The sequence below is a fragment of the Hippocampus comes genome, unplaced genomic scaffold, assembly GCF_001891065.2.
Source record: "Hippocampus comes isolate QL1 unplaced genomic scaffold, H_comes_QL1_v1.1 scaffold22, whole genome shotgun sequence".
NCBI classification, from domain to species: Eukaryota; Metazoa; Chordata; class Actinopteri; order Syngnathiformes; family Syngnathidae; genus Hippocampus; species Hippocampus comes.
Window position 1 is genome coordinate 5,598,150 of NW_017806175.1, and position 22,706 is coordinate 5,620,855.

At 45.3% G+C, this 22,706-nt stretch overlaps 2 protein-coding genes across 5 annotated transcripts in view; both read left to right on the plus strand.

Moving 5' to 3' along the window:
* The window catches only part of LOC109532244 (capping protein, Arp2/3 and myosin-I linker protein 3), a 25,340-nt gene extending 17,285 nt beyond the window's left edge, over positions 1 to 8,055 (plus strand). Inside the window, exons 30-40 of one of the 2 annotated variants that reach the window (XM_019897001.1) lie at positions 121 to 187; positions 661 to 848; positions 1,614 to 1,693; positions 2,549 to 2,710; positions 3,364 to 3,544; positions 4,097 to 4,742; positions 5,069 to 5,169; positions 5,245 to 5,368; positions 6,617 to 6,688; positions 6,805 to 6,912; positions 7,648 to 8,055. In XM_019897001.1, coding sequence (XP_019752560.1) covers positions 121 to 187; positions 661 to 848; positions 1,614 to 1,693; positions 2,549 to 2,710; positions 3,364 to 3,544; positions 4,097 to 4,742; positions 5,069 to 5,169; positions 5,245 to 5,368; positions 6,617 to 6,688; positions 6,805 to 6,912; positions 7,648 to 7,688 — 1,770 coding nt within the window. In that variant the 3' untranslated portion in view covers positions 7,689 to 8,055. The remainder of the gene's footprint in view (positions 1 to 120; positions 188 to 660; positions 849 to 1,613; positions 1,694 to 2,548; positions 2,711 to 3,363; positions 3,545 to 4,096; positions 4,743 to 5,068; positions 5,170 to 5,244; positions 5,369 to 6,616; positions 6,689 to 6,804; positions 6,913 to 7,647) is intronic. The other variant, XM_019897002.1, reaches the window with a different exon arrangement.
* Positions 7,862 to 22,235, plus strand: nrl (neural retina leucine zipper). 3 transcript variants are annotated; one of them, XM_019897004.1, is made up of 7 exons: positions 7,862 to 7,940; positions 8,159 to 8,265; positions 14,396 to 14,449; positions 17,843 to 18,564; positions 18,648 to 18,941; positions 20,355 to 20,570; positions 21,669 to 22,235. In XM_019897004.1, the coding sequence occupies exons 4-7, from the start codon at positions 17,983 to 17,985 to the stop codon at positions 21,828 to 21,830; spliced, it is 1,254 nt and encodes a 417-aa protein (XP_019752563.1). In that variant the 5' UTR covers positions 7,862 to 7,940; positions 8,159 to 8,265; positions 14,396 to 14,449; positions 17,843 to 17,982; the 3' UTR covers positions 21,831 to 22,235. The 3 variants fall into 3 exon arrangements, with proteins under 3 accessions (XP_019752563.1, XP_019752564.1, XP_019752565.1); XM_019897005.1 differs by lacking the exons at positions 7,862 to 7,940; positions 8,159 to 8,265 and adding an exon at positions 11,137 to 11,620; XM_019897006.1 differs by lacking the exons at positions 7,862 to 7,940; positions 8,159 to 8,265; positions 14,396 to 14,449 and adding an exon at positions 16,258 to 16,477.
* The last annotated feature ends 471 nt before the right edge of the window (positions 22,236 to 22,706 follow it).

Below are 22,706 nucleotides of genomic sequence, written 5' to 3' on the forward strand. Positions count from 1 at the left end.
TTTTTTTTTTTTAACTCCCACTGACAAAAGAAACCCCTTTTACCCCGGGCTGTCTTTGTATGCTTTGGTCTAGACACCATGTTTCTGTCTCCAGTCTTTCAGCATCCTTCTCTCTTCCAGGACACAATAGCCATTAAGAAGCGCAGCTCGAGAACAAGACGAATACGACCCGTCTCCACCAGGCTGAGTGAGTAGTACCACACATCCTGCCTCGACTTCTCTTTTTCCCGTCAGACCTCCGAACCCCCCTGCAGTGACACAAATTGCTCCATTAGCGTACTTTCTGATGAGTCCATTATTCCTTTTCGCGGTACTGCCCTCTGAAAGATGACTCAAAGTTTTTTTTCAGCGGCGGCTAAGCTGTAATGGACGTTTGGAGGAATAGCCTTGATTGATGATAGGGAAGATTAACAATCAAATCTCAATTGATTGTTGAACTGTTACGGGCAGCATAATGTGCTAGTGGATTACATGTCTGCGTCACAGTCAGACGTTACGGGTTTGAGTCTTGGTTCTTCTGTGTGGTGTATGCATGTTCTCCCCGTGCTTTGTAGATGCAAGTCTGAATGCCTGTTTGTCTGTACAGTATGTGCAGCACGATTGACTGGCGACCATTCCAGGGTGCACCCTTCTACAAAGTATATTGTCTTGGCCCCTCAGGTCTCTGTGATGACTCCAGCTCCTCGCCGCCCCCTTCCATCCCGTCCTATTCCACGCCACTGTCCCGCTCAGCCTCCTGGGAGGGTCTCTCTGAGTTGCCCACGCAAGGTCTGCCTCTCCACCACGTGACCAGGGTCCGCCCGAGACCTCCACGCAGGCACAAAGGAGGATATCTACCAGCCGAGACGGTTAGGGCCCTTTCACTCTGACTACTTCCTCCGTCAATCCAGCCATTTGTAGGAAACCTTAATGCTTGAGGTGGTAAAAGTACTTACACTCTGTACTTTAATAGAGGTAGAAATATAGTATGTGAACAGAAAAAGAAAAGAATGTAGAAGTACAGTGTACCCCTGCATATTCGCATTTCAGCATTCCTAAATTTGCCAAATTGCGGATTGTTTTTATTTTTTAAACCTATTCTGTGTTGTTCGTTGAAAAGCTGATCTGCCAGCTAATTTGATGCTAAGGCTAATGCAATTACAGTACACTGGTGCCTTGAATTCAGCGTGACCCAAAACTGTCTCTCAGCCATTTTTTTGCTTTGACTTACACAGCACTTGTCAAAAAAAGAGACATCAAGTCAAGGCTTCACTGTGTTGGCAAAGCAAAATTTATGACTTTTGACACAGCAGAAAGTAGTAAGTGCGGCTATCCGTTATAAAATATTTGGCATAATAGTAAAAAGTTGTCAGAAAACTAGATACTCCATACTGCCCCAAGTACAGCAATGAATTACACGTACTGTTCTTTGTTACTTTCCATGACATCTTAACACTAATGCACGATCGTTCTCTCCACTTGGGGTAATCTATACGAATTTGATGGCTGCACTTGGCTCATGTCATTTTTCTGGAGATGGCAATCCATTTCTTTGATTACATTCATAAAAAGAACCTACTGTAAGTGAAGTAACCCTTAAGCACATTTTATGTGTTACTTTTCTGTGTGATCAGCATTGTAGTGAAAATGGAGGAATAAGCCCGCTGGATGACGGACTGCCAGATTTCTATACAAAAAGAGTCCTACCAGATAGGTGAGTGCTTCCTTATTCCCAGTGTTAAAATTTCATAAGTCGCTACTCAGTGGAGTTTTTAATCATTCCTTGAATTCAGCACTGAGGTTTGATTTATCCAATGTGCCCTGAATACATCATTGAGGAGTGTTTTTGAAACATTTTGGGTCATTAGCTTCTTAAATACCTAAATACCGTTAAATACCTTCGCTCTCATTTGTCCAAAGGCCCTTGAATGCACCAGTAAAGTCTGTTTTTGAAACATATGGCCATGTCATAAGTTGTTTTTTATTAAATGCGTAATTTTGAATATTTCTGCTCCACAATAAAATCCATACAGAATTGTATTTTTATTTTGTTCAGGGGTACTTGAATGCACCCGTGAAGCTTGGGAGACATGTTCCTATTGAACACTTTATTTCAAAGAAATCTTCAACAATATAAAATGTGCATAGTCACATTTCCTTCTTTCATTCGATCTTATTCATCGAAAGGTCATTGAATGCATCACTGCAGTGAGTTTCACAGATAAGCAGAAACATTGAGCTTCTTTACGAAGAAATCTTTTTTTAATTCTGAAAGCAGAAATGTTTTGAAGAAGAAGAAAAAAATGCGCATATGCTTTGGGAAAAAATCTGCATCAGAATATAAAATGACAAAGTAGGAGGAGGAATTTAACGAGATTAACCATTGTGTATGGAGAGTTGTTGCCTAGCAACAGCCAAACAGCAGAAGGACAAACGGAAAAAAAACGTGTGCTTGTTGGATTCAACGAGGTCCCGACGGAGTTGACAGAGGACGCGTGGCGTGATTGTGCCAGACAGGACCGAGTTTGTCTGAAACGCCAACTCTGACCTTCTTCTTCTTTTCCTCCAGTCAACTCTCCTCTCTGCACAACACGCACTCACTGAGGAGGAAGAAAAGGAGGAACGTGCTCGCCATCTTTGGTTTCCGCAGAAACCGCAACCAGACGCTGTCCAACCAGGAGTCCGACGCTGACTTTTACGGCGATCACACCGTTGCTCGGGCATCAGCAGGGTTTGTAATCCTAAATGTATTAAAAGCCCCTTTCACTTGCCGGTACCTGTGTAAAAGTCACTTCACTCATGCATGAAAGGACTTTTAAGTAATATTGTTGATTTTCCGGACCGAGCATTCTCACCCTACAGTCATGTAAAAATGTGGGTAAAAATGTAGCTGTTCACATAGCTGCCTTTTGTGGTGTCTCAGTTCTGTTCGATGCTCCATTCACAATGAATCTTGACCTTCTTTTAGTTATTAAAATCTTCGACAACGCCACCAAAATACCATCTGCTCCGCATCTTCGAGTGCCCTATAATGCTTCTCGGTGGTTCTTTTGAGGACACTCGGCAGCCGTGAATCACCCAAATATCCCCGACAAATATGTACCTCATCTCGCTAAATATACCAAACGATTTATGGTGTACACAGGCGTGAGGACACAGATGTCGACGACAGCAGGCAGTTTGCATTCTCTGTGCCAGAAAATGACTACAGTCAACCCCATCCATCTTTTTTTTTTGGTGGGGGAGGGGGGGTGGCCAAGGTACTGACATCAGGAGTTGGAGTTCCATTGGGAGCATTTGGATGCGAGTTGTTGTTATTTGTGTGTTCGACTGTTTGTCTCAGCAGTACTGCTAACTGTTCATACTCCTGTGTTCTGTCTTTAGGCCGGCCGCAGAGAACGTGTACACACTCCTCCAGCCCCCGAGGTCTGCCGCCAGGGTTGGCTCTCCCGGAAACGGACCCGATGGGAAAACTACTCTGGCTTTGAGTCCGCCACCGCCATTGCCAGGCTTTCCACAATCAGGGATGGGAGGGAGCAAACACCCCTTTTACTCCCCCACTGAGGTACAGCCGCGACCAAGTCAAAGATTTGCATGAAACTACTAAAAACGTGTCTGGCTGTCATAGCACTGTGACTTTTAACACCCCCTTCACGCTGCTCGTCAAAAGTACTCGTCAAAGCTTGCTTTTTCTAAATTTTACATCATAGGACGTAGTACAATCCTCTTTCACACTGTGAATGAAAGCCGTCTGAATCGGAGCTTTTTCACAATAGGAGGCTGAAGGAGAAAAGAGAAGCGGCAGTAAAACAGGCTAAAAACTCAGATGGGGGGGGGGCAGGGAAAATAAATAGTTGCAGACTAGGTTTGCTGTAACCAAATGTAAGATTGTAAAACTTTTAGCCTTGTCTACGTGGGTATTATAGTGTTGGCTGAAGATAGATGTCGCAGTTGTTGAGTCTCTTACAGTGTCTTTGAGTTGCAACCGTATGTTGCCATTTTGGTTTTTTCTCCCAATCCAAATGTAATTATCTTCCTCCATAAGGTGGTTTCTGCACTGCTCACCATAGGTGGGTAGCTAGATTTGCATGCAAGAAAATATTCTTTCTTTCTACAGCACTCCGAAAAGGACGCAGTGCCCGAGCACCCGCTGATGGAAGCCGACAAGTACTGGGCGGACGACAGGCAGAGGACCACCGAGGTGCTGCAGGCCGAGGACATGTGGATGGACAGCAGGCCGGGCGAGCGGCACGCAGAGCGGCGGCGCTCGGATGAGAAGCCGGGAGAGGCGTGGACCGCCGACAGACACACAGACCGCCAAATTGACAGACAATGGACAGCGGAAAGACACACGCAGTGGCAGATCGATCGGAAGATGGAGAGACAGCGGCTAGGCGGCAGGCAGATCGACCGCTCGTGGTCGGAAAGCAAGCAAACGGACGTACAGTTGGACACCCAGTGGACGGAAAGGAGTGTGTGGAAGGCGGACAGACAAGTCCAGGCGCTTCATTTCACTCAAAGGCCTTTGCCGCCGTACCCCTCGGACAGGACGCCCTCGCCCAAACAGGAAGTGAGCGCGGAGCTGGACATACAGGGAGAGAGACGCATCAGTCCTGATGCTTGCGTAGAAGGGTGGAGGAGCGGCTACGCCGGGCGACCAGTCTCCTGCGTGACGAAACCTGAACCCCCGCCACAAAGTAGCAAACCCAACTTATCCAAACTGAGGCAAAGGCATCGACTGGAGAGCTCCGACACGCTACCTGGTAAGAAAACGTGGCAATTATTTGACATTTTTCCAGGGAAATCAAAGTACCAACCCTGTCAGCGGGACTCCGCCTGTCTGTCAGGTTGCTCCAAACAAAACAAACTGTCAGTGTTTGTTATAGTTGCGACTTGGTTGAAATAATTCATGCCTGTGAGTATTGCTATAATTGTCGATTTACTGCCCACTACACGGACTCGCATCTCATACCGAAGCCCTCAATGAGCACCACTAAGATTTATATTTACAGGTATTTCTCATTTGTGTGAAAATTCTTTGGGTGAGGGAACACAAAATACAACAATGACTGTTCCTCTGTTGCTGCAGAAGAGGATGCCGATGGAGAGGGCGATCCAGCCAAGTTGGACAAGAAGGACCAAGAAAAAAGAAGAGATTTGGAGGGTCAACCGCCGCCGATTCCAGAAAAGGTATGAAGCAGTGACGACAGTTATTCTTTCGGTTTGCTCGCCAATTTACTTGCTCTTCTCATCGGGTTTCAACAGCCAAAGACGTCATACGTGACTTTCATGAAAGACCCAGCTCCGGAGAGGAGCTTGCCCCCTCCACCTTTGCCCCCGCCGTTTGGCAGATCTGTGCACGGGCTGCCTGACAGAGCTGCCAGTCAAGGTCGGTGAAAACGAAACGACTCTTGTTGGAATTTCAGCCTCACAGTCTCCATATAAATGTCGTTCTTGTTATTTTCGCGCAGCCGCTTGAAAGCGCAGAGGGACAAATAGGTGACAGTCACAATGACAGCTTTGTCAATGTTGTCGACTTAGAAATAGCCTATATCCCACGGTGCTCGACGCAGGCTGTGGTGAAAATGACATCCTGTCGTGGAACAACAAAAATAAATGCGATTCACTGGCCCTTGTGCTCTAATTCTCAAAGCGAATACTTAAAAATAATCATCAAACATTGACAAGATACTCGGCCTGCATCAGATGGCTTAGGCAAAAAAAAAAAAAGCTTGACGGTGTTATGTTGCTCATCTGTTTAGGACACAAGCTTCATTTGAGGAAATTCCCAAGTCGAAGTTCGACTTGAAATTGTGATGGTTTGCTTACGGGTCACTGAGACTTTTTCTCGTGTCCTGAGGACTGATCATTTACATTGCAGCTGATCGATATCATGTGAAATAGATCAGATTATTATTATATATTTTTTTAACATGTTTGTAAGTGTGAATGTTTTTTGGGTGTACGTGCGCCCTGCGTTTGGCTGGCAACGGTTTCTGGGTGTACCCCGCCGACTTCCAAAAGACTGCTGGATAGATCTGGGTTAGCGCGTCGACCTCAGAGTGCAGAGGTCGTGGGTTCGATTCCGGCTCTGGCCTCCCCGTGTGGAGTTTGCATGTTCTCCCTGGGCCTGCGTGGGTGTTCTCCGGGTACTTCGGTTTCCTCCCACATTCCAAAAACATGCATGGCAGGCTGATTGAACACTCTAAATTGTCCACTGGTGTGAGTGTGAGCGTGGATGGTTGAATGAAATGAATGACTAATTATTAATATATATTTTAATTTTGTTTTCTGTTGCAATTAAAAACAGCATTAAAAACATTAAATTAGATTTGCTGCTACCTCCAGAAAACCCATCCTAGATAGAGGAGTGGTGCTCAACTGCCAAGCATTTTCTTGTCTATGTCAAATGTCAGTGGAGTATGTTGTCAAAGTTGATCATTTTGAAGAATCGTCATGACAACGGGAGTGTGAAGGACCCATTCATTCCATGAACATTTTTTTCAAGCCTTAATATGGGCCGGTTTGACCCGTGACAAAGGAGTTTTCAGTGAATGAATCACTCAAGTGTGCTTGGATGAGTTTGGTGTGAAACAACCTAACAGTGCCATTCCATGATTTGGTGTCACTCACTCAGGCGAAGAAGGATTGCGACCTCAGGCACCCGTCAAGCCCCAGAGGAACAGAAAAGCCATGTCGTGCGACGCAGGTATCGCCGAAGGATGTGGTTAAAAAGTCTCTATGTCAACGTTACCGTATGTGCAGACCATTTTGTATCTTGCTAACACATGTCCCGTATCTCCTTCATGTCCTCGGTCAACTCAGGCACGGACAGGGACAGCCCCGATAGCATTGAGAAGCCCCCAAATCGCAAACCCCCCGAGAAAAAGCCTAGAATGCCTCAAAACAGAAATAAGTCGCTGGACTTGTCTGGTACATGTCTGCTTTTTATATACAGTATGTGTATGCATGTGTCTGTGTGTGACTGTGCAAGCATGCAACATTGTTAGCGTGGTGTTTCTCCTCTGTTGTAGTGCCCGTGTTGAGATTTCCACGATTTAAAAATGTAACCACCCATTTCTCACTCAGTAACGTTCCTTGCAAAGCTCGAAAAATTAACCGCCGACACCTGATTTAGCGATCAACACAAAATTGGACGGACGCGGAATTGAACATGAAGTCGGCCATTTTGGTTTTGAAGCAGCCATTTCCCCCTCGGTAATGCCCCCTTACAAATTTAGGAGGAACAAAAATAGCCACCCACAGCAGATTGAAATATCAAACAACAAATTTGGTGGACAAAAATCTATCATAACAAAATTCAAGAAAAAGCCTCAAGGAGCCGCGCTCGAAATTGAAACATAAATCAGCCATTTTGGTTTGAAATGGCCGTGTTGAGCAAATTACAGAGCTTGTACTCCTACTATCACCCTGGGCAGATGTTATCATGCTTTTTTTTCCCCTTTCTTGCCTTAATGTGAGAAGCGCGAAGTTTGATGATCAATTCAATGATTCACCTTGAAATGATTGTTTTATTTATAATAACATTTTAATGTGATGAATTTAACACCTACGGTGGTTTTTAGCACAACTTTACATGGTCATGTGATGAACTGGATTTATTATATTTGACATGAAAGCATCTTATTATTTGTTTGTCTTTCACAGACAGTTTCAACACAGCACCCGGTCACAGCGAGCTGGTGTGATGATGTCACAGCAGGGCGGATAACACACACACACACATTCACACACATTATTCTGCTCCACTCATTTAACAGTGTTTGCCTCTTGAGAAGACCCCCTCAAATCTTTATCATCGCCTCCGATCCCGACTCGTGGCTTGTAAAAATGCTTTTTTTTTTTTTTTTTAGTCATAATAGAATGTGATTTCTACGTCTGCAGTGCCCGCCAACACAGCCGACTGCCTTGAACACGACTTGAGGATTTATATCTGAAAGGTGATATTATATTTTATAGAGAGAGAAAAATCAATATGGTGGATGAGTACTCCCACTAAACCACAAACACACTGTATGAATGAATGTACGAATAAATATGGAATGGGTAAACTGCTTTTGCCGGACCGTGTTTGTACTTTGCTTTGGAATTGTACTCCCCTTTTTTTTTTAACTCATTATTTTTTGCTTATTAGTTGTGCCCATTCATCCAACTACAGGAACATTTGTGACTCTGCTGTCTTACCAGCCACCAAAGGCACGCCATGGACTTGAGGTCATTGAGGTCAGGCTCCCCAATCCCAAACCCATCCTTGATTGCTGAATTGTAAGTGTTATTTCAAATGATTGAGATATATCTTTCAATTCCACTCAGTCAGCTTGTGTCACTCCTCTCTCTGTAATGTAGGTTTCTCTTTTACCCTCATGTTACAACTATTATTTGAGATAAAAAACTTTTCCAGTGAAAATAGATGATGATTATGACATAATATAAGCCGAACATCATAACATTTAAACGTTCCCCACTTCAAAATAGTCCGTTTTAGTTTAACGCTAACAAACAATGCAAAACACCATAGAACAGACCAAGGAATAGTATCGGAGTCGCTGTGTTGTGACCCTTTCAGGAATGGATATTTGAACACAAACTCTGGAGCAACACATGTAAACAGACAATATACCAATACTCACACAAAAAAATGACAAATATTACTGCAGCCTACTGAGGGGTCCTTGAAACTCTTCTTTGTGGACGTTTCTCCCAGCGCCCAGATTTCCTAAGGTGCGCAATTAAGACGTAGCAGCACAAAGTCTCATGAATTGACGCAAAAGAATTTGCAAATAGTATTTAATTATGTACTTTCCATTTAATTTTGTCATTTCGGTATGTTTTGGAAAAAAAAGCGCACACATCTGGGCTCCATATTCTCTACTCGTACTATTTATTCAAGACTTTGCCACATCAAAGTGCAAATTGCCCCGTTATCTGCCATTAGTCCACCGGCCTTGATGAAAACCAAACGGCAAAGGTCCATTTTGAGCCTCTAATGACTTAAGCGCTCACAAGCGTGCTCTGTGTAAAGCGCGGCCGCTTTGATTTTCGCCATCCTAGGTGGATGCTATTTATACGCCTCAGTAATAATGTCAGCCCTCCCGCCCCACCCGCCACCCTTCCTGTGTTGGCATGGCGACAGCATTTCCCACCACAAGATGGAGAAAATGGAACAGCAGGGGGCGACTGAGCACTACTTCTAGACAGAGGCAGGTGCTGGACCCGCAGACACATTCATACACAGCCTTCCTGGTTGTCATGGGCAACCGTTGCCCTGACCTTCTCTCCATTTCTGCTGTAATGAGTCAGAAATAAGCCTGACAACATACACGGGTTTCAAACGGGGGCTAGAATTCAGCATTGGGGTTTCAAGAAAGGATTGTGGTTTCAAGTTAGGGTTTACAATATGGTATAGGGTTACAAATTAATCAAGACAGAGTCGGGGTTTAGAGCAAGGGTTAGTGATCCAAATTTGGCTTTCAAGACAGAATTGGTGTTTCGAGTTAGGGTCCGAAACAAGGATTAGGGTTTCAAGGCTTGGGGTTTTAAATTAGTTTCAAACCTGAATTGGGGCTTCAAGTTACGGCTCGAGTGAGGGTTTAATGCAAGGGTTGGGTTTTAAGAAAGGGCTAGGGTTCCCACTTAGACTTTCAAGACAGAATTGGGTGTTCAAGTTAAGGTGTCAAACAATGGTTCGGGTTCCAAATTATGGTTTTGCGCTTTTCTTGGCAACAAGTTGACAAACAAGCCGCAGAAATATGGGTGAGCCGTGCCATGAACTTTTAAACTCTCTCCATCTTTGTCGCCCAGTCTCTCTCTCTCTCTCTCTCTCTCTCTCTCTCTCTCTCTCTCTCTCTCTCTCTCTCTCTCTCTCTCTCTCTCTCTCGGAATGACCCGTAAAGATCTTCCTCTTGCACATCATCCTTCTTCGGAGGTTGCCAGGCAACGTAGGGGAAGGAAGCTGGAAAGAGAGATCATGTGTGTGGGTAGAGGATCAACACAAATGGATCCAGTTACGTTATGGCCCAATTTGGAAAAACAAATGGAATAGAATTCATCGATGTGAGTGTGTGTGTGTGTGTGCGCAAAGTATCTTATTAACATTCATCCAAAGTTTAAAACGTAATAAAACAAATATGCAATTCATATTTAAGAAGAAAATATAAAAATAAATGAAAAAAGCAACTGAATAAATGTTCGTTTTTTTATATTAGTACCAACAACAAATGTAAAAAAACAAAAAGAGGCAATTTAATTTAAATCCATAAAAAACAGAATTGTCAAATAATAAGTTGTCAAACGTATTATTGTAATTTTTTTTTTATAACTTTGCCCTTTTTGTCAGAATCGGTGGTAGCTGTATTGTTACATTAAATATGAACTTCAGTTTTTTTTTTTATTATTATTATTAATATTATCCATTTTCCTCTATGTATCAAGGATTTGAATGACCAGGAGTAGAGATCCGTCCATGCAGGCAGTGATGGGCTGCAGAGCGCTCTAAACATGTTTGCCTATCACGCCTGCAAAAGGTCACAAGTGATCTGCCGGACTCGGTCGCCATGGGAACCGCCTCCCTCATGGGGACGCCGCGGAGTCCCCTCGGCGAGCTAGCAGCTGTGAGCACCATGACGACATTACAGTACATGGGAGGAGAACAGGGATCTTTCTTTCAGATGGATAAGGAACGTAAAAACAAGTATTTGATGTGGTTGCACAAGTGTGCACACCCTCTTATAACTGAAAATGTGGCTGTGTTTAGAATGAGTCAATCACTTCCCACTCATCCAACCTACCGACATTTAAAGTGCTTTGGGGCGTAAGCTTTTTCTTCTGTCCTGTAGATGGACACATGTTTGACTTTGTTGTGGTATGCTTTGGATCATTAGCTTTTCCTTTGGTTCAAAGAATTTATAGATCGTTGACATGATGTGGTATGCTTTGGACTGTGGGCTTTTACTATACAAGGATGGATGGATGATGTGGGCTGGTCATGTGATGTGGTATTCTTTGGAACGAATTCTTATGCCGTTTTTTTCATGGTCAAAGAACTCCAACTTGCTTCTTCAAGATTAAAAAAATTAACTCTGTCTTGAAAAAAAAAAAAGTTGAAGAAATGTGGCAAACAAGAAGTGTGGTGGTGGTGGTAGGGGGGTGATGGAGAAGAGGGGCTGCGCAACCAGGGGGAATGAATTAACAGATTTAGTGTCATCTCTCAGTCTGGGAGTATCGACCACCTTAATCCCTCTTCATCCCTCTCTTCCTCCTCCTGCTCCTCCTCCTCTGTTGTCTACCAGCACCCCCTGATTTTCCACCTCTCTTTATCCATGTGTGTTTTTCCATACCTTCAGATTAAGATAATACTTCACGTTTGTTTGCACGTGTCAGCGTCTACACTTTAAGCCTGCCGCAGACCCAGCAGCGTGACGCCGGGACCACTCAAGATTGTCAACATATTGATCCATTGGTGTCGGGGACATCGTTTCAATCATTGTCCGTGATATCATCTCCCGTTTTACTTTTTTATTGATTGACCTACAGGGGTCCCACATCGCTTTTATGAATCGATTGGATGGCGCACCGCGAGAGCACTTCGATCCGAGGTGGGCTAAGGCGCGAGGAGGGCGAGGTAATATCCTTGGCGGCTTATGTCTTCACTGCAGACGGTTTATGAAGACGGCGTTGCTATCTGTTAATCTGACACTCGTTTCAAGGGGGACAATCAGCGCTAATCCCATGACTAGCCTGGTAATACCATTCACAATAAGACCCCACGTGTGGACAACTCACCGCGCATTCATAAACAATCAACAAGTTTGCATTGGTCATGGGGTCAGCTTGAAAAATCGATTCAAACCCGAAAACAATGGCAACAGAAGGGGATTGTTTGAGTTTTGGACATTGGAATTTGACGCGGAAAACAAAATAATCATCCATCCATTTTCCCCAAGTGCTTATCCTGAGATTTGCAATTTTTCCGCGCTCATTTCTGAAAAAGAAGACAAATTATGGATGTTGTATGTTGGGAAACATTTTGTATTGGACTTTCCTAAAAAGAAGACAAAATATGTAGAAAGAAGAAATTGTTGTTTTGTTTACTCCATGCAGCAGTCTATAATCTCTGCTCACAAGCGCAGCCGAACCTCGAAGAGTCACCGGTGCAAAATTGGACAAACACGGACTACACTGAGTTTTACTTTCAGTTCTACTTGATTGACGCTTGTCGGATGAATCAAAAGTACACTTTGCGCACGTTGCAAAGACAAATTTAAAATATCATGTGAGTTGGTCGTCTTTGGCGTATCATCTCAGAGCAAAACTCAAGCTGGCTCCACGGGCCCCGCAAATCAGCAAAGGTCATGAGCAGAACGAAACCTTTTAAGTGAGAAGTTTGGACAATTGTTTCTGTGAGAAGAATAGAAGAAAGATGCCAGTAAAGATAAGCTAGTTTTGATATTTTTGTTTAAAAAAAAAAAAAGATAACAGATACTGAGATTGAAATTTCCCGGAAAAAAGAAGAGAAGCTATTAAGTTTGCAATTTCTGGAAAAAAAAACCTTGAGTTGCTTTCTTTTTAAAAAAGAAAGCAACTTCTTTTTAAAAAAGAAAGCAACTCTTCATGTTTCACATTTGAAAAACGGAGACAAACTTTTTTTTATTTCAAAGAAGACAATCTGTTGCATTTTCCTAAAAAGAAGAAAATCGAACTTTTGATATCACACTCCCCTGAAAAAAAAAAGACATTTTGGATTTTGAGGATTCTTAAAAATAAACTACACTTTCGTACATTTTTATTTATTAGTTTGATTCTGAATGATGTCTCGTTTTGGGCGGCAGTTTTGTGTGCCTGCGCCTGCATGCGTGCGCACGTAGAGAGTGAAGGAGACGGCTCCTGCGGGGCGCGAGGGCGGGAGCCGGCCGCTTGCGAGATGAGACGTGTAAGCTTGATGCTTGCGGTGGCGTTAGTACGGATTAGGTCATGTATCTGTGGGATCAGGCCGCGTTAGTGGAGACCCTGTGGCCCCCTGACGCCTCGTCGCTTCACCCCAAAGCGTCACCGCCGCTACCAAAGCACCGCCGCGTCCGCGCCTCACATCCTGTCGCTCACAATGTTCCCCGTACATCAAGAAACAGCTTGAGATTCGCTTGGCTGCTGTTTTATGACCCCGCTTGAACTTTAGAGCCGCTCGGGGGACAAAGGCTGAGGGGTATCAAAGCGCGTAGCAAGGTGACGGGGTCAGCTTGTCATTGACAGGAGGGGGCAGGGTAGCGACTCCTAAAATTTCAAGGGTCGGTCCAAAGCGATGATGTATGGCCCAGGAGCCACATTGGGCCCGCTACGTTCTTTATCTCGTTTTACAAGAGGCCTGTAATATCCATCCATCCATCCATTTTCCAATCTGCTTTACCCTCACAAGGGTCGCGGGGGGTGCTAGAGCCTATCCTAGCCGTCTTCGGGCAATAGATGGGAGACACCCTGAACCGGTTGCCAGCCAATCGCAGGGCACACAGAAACAAAAAAACATCCGTGCTCACACTCACGGACAATTTAGAGTGTTCAATCAGCCTGCCATGCATGTTTTTGAAATGTGGGAGGAAACCGGAGTACCCGGAGAAAACCCACGCAGGCACAGGGACAACACAGGGAGGCCCGAGTTGGAATCAAACCCACGACCTCTGCACTGTGAGGTCGACGCTCTAACCACTGGACCACCCGGCCTGTAATATTGGTCATCTAATAACCCACCACCCCCAAAATAAACAAATGTTTCTTTTTAAGCCCCCATATCACTGAGCGGCAAAAAGTTGTGATTTCAAACCCAACTCTAACCCTCACTCAACCCTAGCCTTAACCCTAACCCTAACCCCTATACTTAACCCTAACTCTAACCCCAACCCTAACGCTAACCCCATAACTCCCTAACCCAAACACTAAACCTAAACCCTCACCCAATCCTAACCCTAGCCCTAACCCCAACACTAAACCGAAACCCTAACCCAACTCTAACCCAACACTAACCATAACCCGAACCCAACCCTAGCCCTAACCCCAACCCAAACCCTAACCCCCAACTTGAACCCTGTAACCCCTTCACCCTAACACTAAACCTAAACCCTAACTCAATCCTAACCCTAGCCCAAACCCTAACCCCTAGCCTTAACCCCAACCCTAACCCCATGACCCACTAACCAGAACACTAAACCTAAACCATAACCCAACCCTAACTTTAACCCTAATCCTCACCCAACCCTAGCCCTAACCCCAACCCAAATTTTTGTGAGGATTGAGCAAAAAGAAACAAATAAAGTTGACCTATGTCACATTATTTTTGACCAAACTGTTTTGAGAAGGAAGTTAAATGTAAATGAAATGGCTGGTTGAAACTTCTCGGATCCTCCTGCAGGGTCAAATTGTGCGCAGACGCAACAGGGGTGATGGTGCGTCTGTGGACAATGAGGTAAGTTCCTCTGTGTGGCTTCCACTCTTTTTGTCCCGTGTCCTCGCTGGAGGCCCTGTTGGTTTTGCCGCAAAGCTTTCCTCCGGAAACACAAACGATCACAAGATAAAGAGGTTAAAACACAAGGGGGTGGAAGTTGCGACTAACTGGGACTTTGAGCGGAAAAATACTTCTTTGAAAAACATATGGGCGGTCTCCTTTTTCATGAATCGGCACCGTGTTGCTTGTACAAATCTGATTTGTAAAAAAAAAACAAAAAAACAAAACAAAACATCATTAACTGCTTTATGAGACACCGCTACCACTACCACACACACACACACACACACCCACGCACGCGCACAGACTCCGGATTAGCAAATTTGGCGGCCAAAAATGCTTGTTGTGCATTTCTCGACTTAGATGGCTTGTGAAGAAACAGAATTAATTGCCAGATTTTGAGTCTAACAGATAGAGGCAGGACAGAGGGGGGGTTCGTGTGCGATAACCAAAACAAAGCGCCTTGTGGACGTTTGCGTCATCTTCCATACGGCCTCACTCACTATATTATTTATTTATTTTTTTGTCTACAATCACTTTTCATTAGCGTGACTCATTTTATGTGACGCTGTAAATAAACACAATAAAAATGTTGCTCTTAAATTTGCTGCACATTTTCAAATCATGTCAATCTTAAACATTTTATTCATTTAGTTCATATAAATTGTATCATTATTTGACAAATTAGATTGTCATCAACTATGAAATGCTTTTCACACTTTTTTTTTTTATTTAGCAATAATTACTGAAGCGTTTTTTTCATAACTTAATTTGAAGCTAAAGTCACATCCCAATAAGATCAATTGATAGCTTGTACTTTAGAATGATATTATTTTTGTAGAACTTTGTTCATGTATTTCTTTTGGTCGTGTCAATTATTTTTATGTATGATTTTATTGATATATTAGGCTATCTGGAAAAGGCAGGTGGCATATAAATAAAAGCTATGATTATTACATTGCAAAATTGAAAATGAACTGGAAAACTCTGACATTTAAATATTTTTCAGTCACCTTCTCATAAGAATTTATTTTTGACCTGCGATTCATATAATCAGGAAATGTCAGGCACAATTTCAAGCCGTATGTAAAAGTTAATGGTCAATAAAAAAAAACAAAAACAATTGAATGTATTTTATTATTCTTAGTCTTAGAGTTAATTTGAAACTGTTATTGTTAGCAATAGTGTTTATTTATTTAAATTCTCTTTCACTGAGCCCACCACCTGTGGGAGCGGCCAAGAAGTTCAGTTCAGATTTCCGGCTACAGAAATGAGACGCCGACAGTTGTGGACATCCAGAACTTATTATCCGAAAAACAAAAAAAACAAATTAAAACTCTGCATATTTATGATATCACCCATTCCTACCAATGTCAATCAATAGTTGTTGCTTGAGCAACGAACCAAAACGCAGCAGTTGAGCTGAGATGAGGCAGGGTGCAGTAGCGGCAAGTGGCCACGATGCGGCGACGCTGAGTCGCTTTGCCAAAGGCCCTAACTTTGCTGCCAAAGAAAAATGTGAGCGACAAGTGTGTTAGAAGTGAGGCCAAGGGCACAGCAGCATCGCCGTACACACCATCTTTGTGTGTGTGTGTGTGTGTGTGTGTGTGTGTGTGTGTGTGTGTGTGTGTGTTTTTTATGTTGGGTCAGACGGGGGGCGCAAAAAAAAAAGGGGACGCGGTGGCCGGGTGAAGGGGGGGGGCAGCTTGCGAGGGGATGTCGGATTGTTGCTAACAGGGATTTGCATCAGTCGGGAAAGAAAGGAAGGGGGCAGTGGAACTGAGTGACAGAGCACGATAGACACTCGCATACACTAACACGCTCACACACACTCGGTGTCCTCCTGTCAGTCACGCAGTCGGTGCGTCCATTGGGGTTTTTTTTTTTTTTTTTTGTATATGTGTGTGTGTGTATGTGTCTGTGCGCGAGCGCGCGCGCGTGTGTGCCATCATGTCAACCCCAGCTCATCGCTCATCTCTATGACTGACGGTAAGTTCATCACATACTTTTTTTTTTTCTCCATCCGTGTGTGACTTTCGAGTACGTGTGTGATGATGATGATGATGGCGGAGGCCTCCGCGCACCGCAAGGGCTCATTTGAAACCGTAGGGGTCCCAACTAATGAGGTGGGCCGCAGAGGCGCAAGTCAAAGGTGGATTATTTTTTTAATTACACTTTCATTTTGACCGCAGTCATTCTATTTTTGAAGGCCTGGATTTTAGCGACCAAGTAGCGTAGCTTGCAACACGCCTGAATGGCATCTCACGAGAAGCATGAACTGTGTGATAGCCAATGAAAAAAAAGGGCAGTTAGAATGAAATAAACCTAACCTAGGATTCTTTAACCCCCCCCTTTTCCATGTTCTCGGGTCAATATGACCCACTGTGGATTGAACGGTCCTCAGTGCACTTGAATAAGGCGGGAAATAGGATTCTGCATTTAAAAAAAATAAACTGCCATACCAAAATTAAAAAAAATAATGTAGCCTTCTTGTTACATATCGTTGGCAGAAGCTCGCATCTCCAAAGCCATCACTTTTCAGGAAATTTAAGAAAACCGCGTGTTTGTCGAGCCATTGAAACAGATATGCTGTACACGCTAGCAATATGTTTCATTGGTACAACCACATATCTTGATGGGTCAACGTGACCCGCTACACTGTCTGTTTGATGTGTTGTGTTGTATTATTTTGTCATTTTATGTGAAGTGTTCTTTTGATGGCGGCGCGGGCACCCGCAGCGGCTCCTCTTGTTGTCTAAGAGGGAGGAAATTTCATCTGTGCTTCACAAGTCGCACATTTGACAAGAAAGTTGTACTTGACAAAACAAAAAAAAAAAACAGTTGTTTGGCTACAATAGAAGTGCGCTCGCGTTCCCGTTGAAAGTGTCCCCTGTGGATTAAGCGTCTGACGTTAATTGGATTTGGTCCGCGAGACTTGTGAATCTTTATGTCAAAAATGTTAAGCCTTTTTGAGTTATCGCACGCCGCAACACGTCTATTCACGCGTCTGATCAATAGTCGCTCTGACGTACGACATCCAAGTCGTTATTGTTCGCTCACATCTTCAGAAGTTGACTTTGTTGATCATTCGTGGGATTCAAGCACACATTTGGGAAGAAACGGGGTCGCGCACATCAACGGCTGACACAGCTGCATGATTATTTTTATTTTATTTTTTTAAACAATCGACTGTTTCTGTCATGGTGAATACACGATGTTTTGTGAATACGACTTTAAATGCTTTGTCGGTTGAACTCTGATCGAGTGGCGACTGAACTGGTCCCGAAAAGATGGCTGCATGGGTTGCCAAAATAACTTGTCAACATGTCATTTTTCTGCCTTGACTCACTTCAGCACCAGAGAAACGCACGCACACCACAAAGCCCGAAACCGAGCGAGATCCTCACTTGTCCTGCTTGCCTCCGCCGCCGTCTATGAGCCACCCGGAGGCTCTCCGGCGGATTTCCCAGCATTCCTGACAGACAGCAGACATCATGTCCTCGCCCTCCCTCCCCATGAACTCGCTCCCCCCGAGCCCGCTGGCCATGGAGTACCTCAACGACTTTGACCTCCTCAAGTTCGAGGTGAAACCCGACACGCCGCCGCTCTCCGCTCAATGCGGGTACCCCAAAGCGAGCGGCTCGCCGTACGCCGGCCACCCTCCTCCGCCGGACTCCAGCTTGAGCTCGAGCCCTTACGACTCGTTGCCGCCCTCGCCCACTTTGAGCGACGCCCACCCGCCGCCGTCGGGCTCGTCCTCGCTCTCGTCATCCTCGTCCTCCATCTCCTTCCCGCTCTCCGGCTTCACGTCCAGCGTCAATTCCGCCGGATCTCAGGGGAACGCGGACAGCAGCCCGGGCCACGCCGGCCCGCCTCAAGGCCCCGGCCCGGCTTCGCTGGAAGATCTGATCTGGTTTGCGGCCCTGCAGCAGCAGTTTGGCGGAGAGGTCCCGGGGCCCGCCACCCTCCTGGGCGCCCTGGGCGACAGAGACAGGGCGCCTGTCAACGGTTTCCTGGGCTGCGAGGACGCCGTGGAGGCTTTGCTGAACTCGGCCGCTGCGGCCGTCAGCTCCCAGGTACCAAAGCAGCTCTGCGATCGAGAGCTGGATCGTAATTTACCCTCAAGAGTGTCGAGTACGAATCCCTCTCTTGTCTTCAGTTTCCAGGTCTTTCTCAGAGCTCCAACAGCACCTTGGGAGACTCGGGCAGCGACAGCGGCGCCGACGCGTCCTGCCCCAAGGGCGGCGACATGTGCCACCGGCCGCTCGTCTTCCTGTCCAACCCGTCGCTCCCCGGCACCGCCGCCTCAGCGGGGCCGGCTCCCTACCCGCAACCTCTCAGCCCCCAGGGCCGCCTCCTCCCCCTTCAGCATCACCACCACCATCAGCACCACCTTCACCACCCCGTGCACGGCGGCCATCACCATCATCATCATCACCCGCAAGTCGCTCAGGTGGGACGAAAGCAAACATTTGACGCAATTGAAAAGTCGGGACGACAATCACATTTTTTCACTTGAGCCCAATTTGGGCAGTTTCACTTCGGGATGGACTCGGATTTGTTGTCAGCAATTTCGGCATTATTGGCGGTTAAAAATGTAACCGGTCTTCTAAATCAGCGGTCCCCAACCTTTTTTGCCCCACGGACCGGTTTAATGTCAAATAATATTTTCAGGGACCGTCCTTGAAAGTGTGACAGATAAAAACAACAAAATAATATAATATGACCTGCATGAAATCGATGGTATTTTCGAAACATATTAATAAACATGAATCATGACAAAAGGAACGTCCTATATGGCTGCAGCACTCTGATCGTAACGTTTAAACCTGCCTTCAAAATAAGATACACCGCAAATACAAAGTGCACGAAAAATACGAGTCACCATCGCCGCTTATTATGCAGAGTGGGCTTGTGGCGTTGAGATAAATCCGTATTTTTAGTAGGACTCCTGATACTGTCTATTAAATGTCACCTGGCTGGCCCTTTTCCCCTTCCCAAAGAAACTTTCCAAAGACGTTCGTTTTTTTCCATTTTGCTCGTTCCCGGGTTTCATTTTAGCGGCGTGACCGAGAATCGCGTATTCACCTGCGTCAAGAGTGACATACTGTAGACGGATGTAACGGAGAATGCGGTAAATGTTTTAAATAAAACATATTTCAGATTCTGAAATGAATAAAACGGAAGTGATGTAAATTATTTATTCTTTGTGTGCGGCCCGGTACCAAATGACCCGCGGACCAGCACCGGTCCGCTGACCGGGGGTTGGGGACCCCTGGTCTATATCGTCTAAAGTTTCTTTGTTGCGTCGCCTTGCTAAACTTTCGCCCCCTTACAAAAAAATTTGTCATGTACTGCATTTCAACACACACACACACACACACAATGAAGGTTTCATTTCTACGACATTTGAATGGTCGCAATTCCAAATTCCCTTCTGTGTGGTCAGGAAAACTGCATTAAATTAGCTTTTGTGACTTGGATTATTTTCTTACATGTAGAATCACTAACTGGCTGACAGTGAAGCGTGACATCACAAATACACTTCAATACCGTGTCACATATTTGATATTCAAAAGACCGCCATTTCAATTTTACACTTGGATGTCTTGGTGGATCTCTTTGAGCTCGATGTGGAGTGCGGTTCAGTCTTGTATTAATATCTGCTATTATTGCCCGGCGTAATCCCGATAACTGTCAGGCACACTTATGTCGGATTACGCGACAGATTATGGGACAGCGAAAATGACCCCCACCCTCCCCTTCGACAAACAAACATCCGCTGTGAACCCCCCGTAGATTCAACGCATTGTTCATGATCTTCCGCAAGAGTGAGGAAAAAAAATGACTCTGGGGTGTTTTGCAGTGCGGCGGGAACGATCGCTTCTCCGATGAGCAACTGGTGAGCCTGTCGGTGCGCGAGCTCAACCGCCACCTGCGCGGCGTCAGCAAGGACGAGGTGGTGCGCCTGAAGCAGAAGCGGCGCACGCTAAAGAACCGCGGCTACGCCCAGTCGTGCCGCTACAAGCGCCTACAGCACCGCCACGCCCTGGAGTCGGAGAAACATGTGCTCACGCAACAGGTACATTGGCGATGCGCTTGGCCTGCGACAATTTAGTAGGAATTTGTCCCGAAAAACAAACAAACAAAAAAAAGTAGTGCAGTAAGTGGGAAATACAAGGAGTTAGCCATCTTTCTCACAGCAAATGTACTGTAATTAGTGAAGAAAGACAGTCTCCAATGTGTTCTTTAAAAAAAAAAAAAACATTGGAGCCAGCACTGTTCTATGCAAAAGAAAAACAAACCAACTGGAATTGAAACGAATGCGTAGTTGAAAATTTTGTGGCATTCCATCCATCCATTTTCTGATCCGCTTTATCGTCACAAAGGTCGCGGGGTGTGCTGGAGCCTATCCCAGCCGTCTTCGGGCAGTAGGAGGAGGCCACCCTGAACCGGTTGCCAGCCAATCGTAGGGCACACACAGACGAACAACCAGCCGCGCTCCCACTCACACCCAGGGACAATTTAGAGTGTTCAATCAGCCTGCCATGCACAAACTCCACACAGGAAGGCCGCAGCTGGGCTCGAGCCCGGCACCTCTGCACTGTGAGGCCAACGTGCTGAGGTGTTTGACCATCGAGCCGCAAACAAAAACAAGGCGACCCGGTGGTCCAGTGGTTAGCGCGTGGACCTCACAGTGCCTGCGTGGGTTTTCTCCGGGTATTCTGGTTTCCTCCCACATTCCAAAAACATGCATGGGTGGGTTACTGGAACACTCCAAATTGTCCCTCGGTGTGAGTGTGAGCGCGGATGGTTGTTCGTCTCTGTGTGCCGTGCGATTGGCTGGCAACCGGTTCAGGGTGTTGCCCGCCTACAACCCGAAGACGGCTGGGATAGGCTCCAGCACCTCCTGCGACCCTTGTGAGGACAAAGTGGATCCGAAAATGGATGGTTTTACAATGCTTCTTGGACCTCGCCACCAAATTTCATGTTGCTAAGTAAGTCTGTCTTCTGGCGCTGAATTTTGAAATGCTTCCAGGGACCCCCTTGAGCCGATTTTTCATGCTCGAGTCCCTATTGATGCCAAAAAAAAAAAAAAAACAAGCCAAAGTGATTCAAAAGTCTGGCAAGATTTTCTGACAGTCGTAACCGCCGTCCTGTCTTTTTTTGTCTGGGCCAGCTGGAGCAGCTCCAGTGCGATCTGACCCGAGTGCTGCGGGAGCGAGACGCCTACAAGGCCCGCTACGAGAAGCTCCTCGGCGCCTGCCACAACGAAGCCTCGTCGGGCCGCGGCGCCAACGGCGGCAGCCCGCCGTCGCCGCCCCCTGACTTCTTCCTCTGAGGTGACCCCTGACCTCCACCCCTACACCCACCCCACATCCTCCAACCCAACAACCGCAAAGAGGAAAAGACAAGAGCCAACACGGACGCAAACGTGGATGTTGGTGACTGTTCCGTGACTTGGGTTTGCTGCTTGGACTCACTTTTGACTACACTGTGAATGATAGTTGCACTCGCTGGGGCGACGGCGGTGCAACGGCGGAGAGGGACAGACTGCACGATGTGAACAAAAGTCTTGGGACGCCACGCTTTACGCATCACTCCGTTCGTCAGTCAGAGTTTGAATTGGGATCATGAAGTCGCAATATTGTGCGGGAAATATTGAGAAAATGCATTTGTATCATTTCGAGGAGGGAGTAGGGGGGTATTTAAGTATCTTTTCAGGAAATGGCGTTTTTCCTCTTAATATTCAGGTTTGGGTAAAATGACACTTTTGCGTTCATCGAATATTACGAATCTATCCTGATAATATTCACATTGAGTGACTTAAAAAAATGTCACATTAGGATTTTATCCGTCTAAAAGTCAGCCCAAAAAATTAATCTGTAGAATCTGACTTCACTTTCAAAGTTATCATTTTTATTTCGTTTTTGACTTTATTCATTTGAAATTCAGACTTCATTTTAGTAATATTATGACTTCATACACATAAAATCAGTTTGATGTAAAAAGACGTTCATCCCTTCCCCCCCCATGTAAAATTTGAGCTTAATTCTTGCAATACAACAACTTTATTTTATTAACGTAATTCCATTTTCATCAACTATGACAGTATCACTTTATTCACATAAAATTCACACTTTTTGATGTGTAATATTACAAACGTACTCTGAATATTCAGATGTTATTCTGAGAATATTGCTCATTTATTCTCTTG

Coding starts and splice junctions, on each gene's coding strand:
- nrl (XM_019897004.1), top strand. CDS start 17,983: ATGTCCTCGCCCTCCCTCCCCATGAACTCGCTCCCCCCGAGCCCGCTG. Junction 18,565..18,647: donor CTGCGGCCGTCAGCTCCCAG/GTACCAAAGCAG, acceptor TCTTGTCTTCAG/TTTCCAGGTCTTTCTCAGAG. Junction 20,571..21,668: donor AACATGTGCTCACGCAACAG/GTACATTGGCGA, acceptor TGTCTGGGCCAG/CTGGAGCAGCTCCAGTGCGA.